Source organism: Scardinius erythrophthalmus, assembly GCF_964197995.2.
Source record: "Scardinius erythrophthalmus genome assembly, chromosome: 16".
Lineage (NCBI taxonomy): Eukaryota > Metazoa > Chordata > Actinopteri > Cypriniformes > Leuciscidae > Scardinius > Scardinius erythrophthalmus.
Window position 1 is genome coordinate 17,786,608 of NC_138236.1, and position 7,597 is coordinate 17,794,204.

Here is a 7,597-nt window from a genome sequence, read left to right on the forward strand (position 1 = left end):
AAGTGATAGCACTTACTTTCTCTTTCTTGGAAACTGAAACAGCAGTATCTCCTATTCCTAATAATTATTGTTGCATTTAAATGGTTTGCTTTTGTTTTGCCTGCAGTTTACTTTTTCATTTTTATTTTACTTTTATTTTATTACTGACCTGCTCTATAATCGAGTTGAACAGAAACAGCATGCATGAGATTCCAACTTTCCATCTAAAATGACAAAATGATTCCTAATATTCAAAATCTCAATATTTAATTGCATTAATGTTTAGTTTTTGATTATATTGTATATACAGTCAGTATATATTATACTGTCATGTTATGGAGATCCAGAACTTTGTAGACAGTGTAAGCTCTTTCAGTGTACGTTGTGACAGTTTAAGAAGTTTATTCATCTTCAGCTTTATTTAATCTTTGAAATACATCAATAAACTTAATACTATTTTTTAATATGAAATAAAAGATGCTTTATAAAAAAATATGTGCAGACAATACAGTAAAGAAATAACAAAAAAGCGACTTGCATTACATGCATAATTCATGAAAAACTTTTTAAATTGCTCATATATGGCATACAATACCAAGTTCAATTTATGTGTGTCAAATACTTCATGGGTATACTTCATGCTGGAAACCAATTGTATTTAAAAGGAAGTTTTGGGGGTTTCTGTCAGATTTAACTCACGTCTGGGTACAAATTTGTCTCCAAAATATGGTTAAGTACACACACAAATGTAAATAATAATTCTGCATTAAATAATTATTTCCCCATAACAGCAATTAAGGCAGTGTTTTGATTTAAAGCTTCAAACTAACTGAATTTCTATTGTTCCAGTTTCTTCAGGTTAACGTGTCTCACTTTTATTTATGATGACGCTGAATCCACATGAGGCACTCTGTAAAGTCCTTCTTTAGAAAAAGTGCTTCATGTTATGCGGCTATACTTCCGCATCAGAGAAGGACTTGCTCCCGTTCTCTTTGTTACGAATGGTGGGCATTGAATTTGTGCAGGTATTTGTGCGTGAAACTTCCTCTGTGAAAGCCGTTTCCAAAACCTTCAGGATAGACTTGCGCACCTTGTCTTTAAAGTCTTGTCCCATGAAAACATACAACAATGGGTTCAGGCAGCTGTTTAGGAAAGCCAAACTGGTGGCAATGGGAATTCCCACACTGGTGACATATTGCAGGCTGGAGCTGAATTCAGCTCTCATGTGGTGTACCATCTCAATAAGCACCAGGATATGGTATGGAGCCCAGCACAGAAAGAAGGCAGTGATCACAGCAGCAATGATCTTGAAGGGACGTCCAGTTCGGCCAGACATTGAGCGGTTTCTTCTGAGACGATGGATGATGACCGCATAGCAGGAAACAATGATCACAAAAGGCAGCACAAAGCCTATGAGGAAACGGGTTATGATCATGGCTCTATGCCGTAGAGTACGGAGCGCCACTACCTCTGGTTTCTCATAGTCATCGGAAAATGCAAAGTTGTTGAAGCAGTTGATTTTGTTTGGGCTGTCGTGGTCGGGTGCAGTGTCCTTGAAGACGAAGTAGGGTGAGCTCAACACCAGGGCGAATAACCAAACTCCAAAGCTCACCACAGAAGCACGGTTCACATTCCGATGATTCTGTGCCCATATCGGACGCACCACAGATACACAGCGGTCAACACTGATCACGACCAAGATGTACACACTGGCAAACATGTTGAGGAAACTGAGAGTGCTGTTGAATTTACACATGAACTGGCCAAAAGGCCAGTGGAAGCCCATAGCCGTGTAAGCCACGCTGAGTGGGAGGAAGGCAGTGAAGAGGAAATCTGCTACAGCAAGGTTCAAAAACCAGACCGTGTTGACTGTCCTTTTCATTTTGAATCCAGTTACCCAAATTACAATGCCGTTTCCCACCACTCCAAGTACAAAAGCCAGACTGTAGACTATGAGTGACATGATGTTAAGAGATTTTGCGAGCGGCGTATCCTCATAATCATAGTCATATTCATCCTCAGATAAGTTGTAATCGGGTGAGGTCTCTGTAAAATTGGATTGATCCATCATTGTACCTTCAAACCTGGATTGACAGAATGAATATGGTATTTAGTAAATAATTATAAGCCATCAGATATAGATAGACCGCATCTAGTAAAAGGAATAGACAACTAACATGTAATTCTGATTTGGTCCACTGGAGGCCAGAATTTGAGTAGTAAAGTAATGCTTTGCCATTCAGAACATCATCTGAAAGCACTTTCTCTATTCTGCCTTCTCAGATGTAACATTTTACATGGGAATTCTCCATCAATAAAAATCTAAAGTATATTAAAATATGTCTGCATTTTAGTGTTGTACGGCGAAGATGTGGCATATCTTTACAGTGAATTAAACTGAGCTCATTCAAAAAGGTCAATACAAACTTTTCTGTTTGTAAATTAGCTCATTCTTTGGCCAGTATAACAGACATCAAGGGGGTGTCATTTTTGCATAACACAGTTTTCCTTAAAGAATATGAACAAAATCAAATTGTGTAATATTATATGAAAAAAAAACAAAAAAAAAAAACGTAAAACTGTGATTCATGAAACAATTATTCGTTGCTTAGCTGTCTACAAAATGCAACTGTATGTAGACCAGATTTATTCGTCATATAAAAGCACAATAGACCATTTACTTTTAAAACATAGACCTAAACGGTTAGGCTATATGAACAATGCAAACTAAAGACCAACACATAACTTAAGTTTTGCTTTGATCTCTGTTGTAACAGACATCCCATTTGATAACTACAAAAAGGTGCTCAAATGACTAAAATATTCATACAATTGAGATTTAAAGACATTCAAAAATTGTATTTAATGACTCCTAAAAGTTGCATTTAACAATAAGATAATCATATGAAAGCGTGATGCTTACCTAGTGTTGCCTAATAAATGGCTTCCACAAAATTATAAAGAAAATAGCTCACACACGTTTGACTCGCGAGAGAGCAAAACTGCAATAATCTCTCTTGTTTGTTGTCGGGAAAATCATTGAGAAGCTCCTGGCTGCAGCCTGCAGATCGGGGCGGGGCTGCATTTGGGGAGGGGCTGCACGTGTCGCCCCGCCCCATACATACTCTGATTGGTTCCATCGTCTTTCATAGGCATAAATGATAGAAAATGTGTTCGTAGTTGGTGTAGGAAGGAGTGGGCTATATGTCATTTAAAAAACTAGAAAAGCTGTGCAGTTTCACAAGGCCTTCATTATAATGCACAGATGGGGAAAAAATAATTAGCCTATAACTTGCAATGTGCATGCCTGAAATTACTGTTTTGCTAAATTAAGCTGGTATAGGCTAACGCACGAATTAATATTGATTATTTCATATCACCATATCACCATTGGAAAGGAAATGAATCAGTAGCCTAACATGACAAGACACTTATAGGAAGTGTAGACCGGGGATGAATGCAAAACTTTTTGCATTTCTCTCAGTTACTCAGAGACTATTTGGACTATTATTAGACCAACCAAATTTGTATATATTAAACTTGCATCTGTCTGCTAATTACCCATATCATTTAAAGATGTTTACATATGACATGTCGTTCACAGTATTTATTTGAATGGAAGAAGTCAGATGTTGCAGCTGACCCCAACCCAGGGGACAGTTGCAACACAACCATGGGACAGTTGCAACATGTTAAAAATACCTTAAATTTAATTAATTCACTTTAGCTTTTTGTCTCAATGAGGCCTACTATAGTATTATAGGATTATTTATTTATACAATAATATTATTGTAGCCTATTATTTATTTATTTAGTCATATTTATCAAATAACAGTTATTGAGTTTTGTTTGTTTATGTGTAAAACATCGGCCTACATAGATTCAGTGTGCAGGAATTACAGATGATATTCAATCTCTCCATATTTCAGTGTCAGACAGGAAGAATTGAACAATTTGCAATGCAACAAACTTTTATTAAACATGCAATTTATAACTTGTTGCAACCGTCCCCAACCCTATCAGCCATGACAGAACATCATATGCCTGCTAGACACACTGACTTTGACACATGCTAACCATGTCACTTAGAAGTCAACAAAACAATAATTCAAAATAAGTAAGTTTTGATTCATTCATACAAAATGTCAGGACAGTATGACAAAAATACATCTCATGAAAAAAATTACTTTCATACCTCCAAAACAAGTTTTGTTCAATAAATGCAGCAGCAGATGTTGAATATGTCTTCTGTCTTCTTGGTGGGGGGAGGGTCTAACTGTGCATGTTCAGTATGAGTGTCATCACTCTAGCTTGTTTCTGATTGGAGAAAAATGTTGCAAACATCCCCTGTTGCAACTGCCCCTGGTCTCCCCTAGCCTAACCTAGTTAAGTTGGCAAACACACCTGAAATTGACTCAGATTCTCAGAATAAGTGTGCTCAGTCTAGAATCTTATTTGTGTGGCATCAGACACCTCTCTTTTACAGTTTTGTAACTGGATTGATGACATTCGCTTATCAATCCATGCATTATCTGACCTACACCAACTAAGAACACATTTTCTATCATTATGCCTATTAAAGATGAATGAGCCAATCGGAGTAAGTGTGAGGCAGGATGACAAGTGCAGCCCCGCCCCGATCTGCATGCTGCAGCCAGGTGTATTTATTTTTTTATTTTTTTATCATTGAAAAAAAAAAAGTAAGGCTCAACACAAAAAGAAATAAACAATAATAAAATTAAACAATAATAGTAAAAATAAATAAAAATAAATAATATATATATATATATATTTTAACTATTATTGTATATTTTTTTATTATTATTACTGAGGGTACCTGAGAAGTATGAGCCAAGTGTCCTCTTTTTTATTTATTTATTATTATTTTTTTGCAAAGTGTACTTTTTTATTTATTTTTATTGAATTTTCAAAATTACAGAATTAAATATCAAGTTTTTGTCACATTTCTTTTACACATTTTGTAAGTATAACTTGAAACACAACAATAATTTAAATAAAAAGGAACAAAAAAAATAATAATAAAGGGCATCACAAACATATGTTAAATTCATTAAGGAGAGATATAGATGTTTGGGATTTTCGATTTTTTAAAAACGTTACAGCCTACATTTTGAAGACTGCTTTAAAATGAGCAAACATGGGTTTTGAGTTAGGCCTACTCCATTTAGTTAGATGAATATGAAATTTTCCTAATAACAAAAACAAATCGATAACATATATTTTTCTTTTGGGAAAGTCATATTCATTTGTATGAAGTAAAACAGATGACAAATCTAAGTGTAGGCTACTTGAACTCAATCCCCGTTTGGGGTGACGTCACACCACCACCTCTTCGTTTTATTCAGTTGTTGTTGTTGTTGTTGTTGCTGCTCCTTGATTTAGGCTATCACAGTTTAATATTATTTTTCTTGTTGGTTTCTCCAAAGCGGTGTGTTAATGTCCACAGATTTGATCATGTCAGGCTAATCATTTTTGGAGATGACAAGTTTCTTCTACGGGTTATAACTTGCCGAATATTTCCAGCATTTGTGAGCCATGGAATGAGTGCGGTTTCCCGAATGCGGTAACGCAAGCTGCCATTCCTTGACACAACAGCATGTTTGGAGTAACGAGTGAGGCGAGCTCTCATGTGAAATATCGAGCCTTGACGAGGTTCAAAAAATGTTAACGGCTTAGAATAGATCTTTTACATCTATACACAGGCAATTGTATTTACAGTGGCTATACAAAATATCCACATTCAAAATAAATGGATAATGTCGATATATTTATATAGAGTAGGCTAACAGAGTGGTCAATGAGCATTTACTTTACCTTAGGAACAATGTGCCTTTAGGCCTACTTTTAAATTGTTACATATGTAGATATAAGTTTAGCATTATGTATCAGCCATGCCATGCCAATGTATTATTATGAAATAAATAGACACATTTGCTAAGTAGTTATTAGAACAAAATGTAAAATGATTCAAAGAGGCCATCACTTCTGGGGTAAGTTGACACCCTACCTGGGGCAAGAAGCCCCTACAACTAAACGTTTACAGAATGTATAAATTACTTTTGATATAATTCTTATTAATATTTATATATTTTTAAGTGCCATTAATGTAAAATAGTATTTGACATAGTAGTAAATCAACTATTCTTTTTAAAATACATATAAATCAACTATTCTATTTAAAATACAATTTTGACAATTTAGTTGAACATTTGAATAACTGATGTCAGACAAAGCATACCAGAAAAAGTCCATACCAGTAAAATTTAAATTTTATCTCTGAGAAGTAAAATTATTTGATGGCATATATACAGGCATAAAAATATTTACATATCTAATTGCCCATATTTTAACTGAAGTAATGTAGTAGCAACACTGTGAATGCAAATGTAATGATTTCACTCAATTAAATGCCTATAATGTACATCTAATTCATGGAAATACTGAATAATAACAGCATTAATAACAATAATTATTAAATTTAAAAATAATAACACTAGTAACAACATGTCATTCTGGGCCTTCTGGGCCAATTCTGGGGGAACTTCTAAGCAAGCTGCCATGTAGGCTATTTAAATATACAGTAGCCTATAATGAGTTTAATCTTAAATATACATGTGTATGGACAGTAAAGGGGTTGTTGTCTTAAACAAACCATAACATCACATAAACTTACATAAACAGTCAAGACAAGGGATGTTTATGGAACTCAAACCTCAACACTTGGGCTGCATTCCACTCCTTTGCATTCTGCATTCCAAATTTTTATGGCATTCACTCACTAACTTCTCTCTGTCCCGTTCACTTGGATGTGCATCATTGCTTATTGCACGAGTGCCCACGACTGGCGGAACTCGTGCATAAGGTTTAAACGGAACGCACTAAGCCCTCGATCACTTGGAATTCACAATGGAGCTGATTTATTATTTAAACCCCTTTTTAGTTAGGAATTTGTTTTATGCATCATTATATGCATGTAAGTTGTTGGAGAAAATATGTAAATGAGCTGCTGGAGAAAAATTTAATTATACAAACGGAAAAAAAAAAGTCAATAGCATAAACTTTGACTGTGAACATAAGGTAGCTACAAGTAATATGTGATTAAATCTCAGCATAATTAATAAATTATACACTATTATGAGATTAATTCTCAAAATAATGAATATATCATACACTTTACAATTAAGCGTGATCTGCTGTGATGTCACAATCAAGTTGAATTGTGTTGAATTGACATAGAGCTGCTTGAAGTGTACATCGGAGTAGACTCTCTCCCTCTGCCATAAACGAGGGGACGAGGGCCTATCCACATAAACGTCCCTCACCCATTTGACAAAGTGGAACTCACTTCAAAATGGCGGCTATGATTCCCCTGAGGGAAAGTGCTTAGGGAAGTTCACGAGTGTATGTCTAAAAGCGAAGTGGAGCGCACACTTGGTACATGAAACATGACAACGGTAACCAGATTCAGATTCAGATAACTTTATTAGTCCCCAAGGGGGCCATCAACAGACCAACAGACTAATTAACAAATTAATTTGGCCCCTATGCATTCCCCCATGTATGCTGGGAAGAGTGTGAATGGGACTGAACCACAAAA

General features: G+C 35.4%; 1 protein-coding gene across 1 annotated transcript; it reads right to left on the reverse strand.

Moving 5' to 3' along the window:
• Nucleotides 1-231: 231 nt before the first annotated feature.
• fpr1 (formyl peptide receptor 1) lies at nt 232-3,037 on the reverse strand. Its single transcript, XM_081389282.1, has 2 exons — nt 2,903-3,037; nt 232-2,063 (listed from the first exon to the last, which is right to left on the reverse strand). The coding sequence occupies exon 2, from the start codon at nt 2,048-2,050 to the stop codon at nt 932-934; it is 1,119 nt and encodes a 372-aa protein (XP_081245408.1). The 5' UTR covers nt 2,051-2,063; nt 2,903-3,037; the 3' UTR covers nt 232-931.
• Between the last annotated feature and the right edge of the window lie 4,560 nt (nt 3,038-7,597).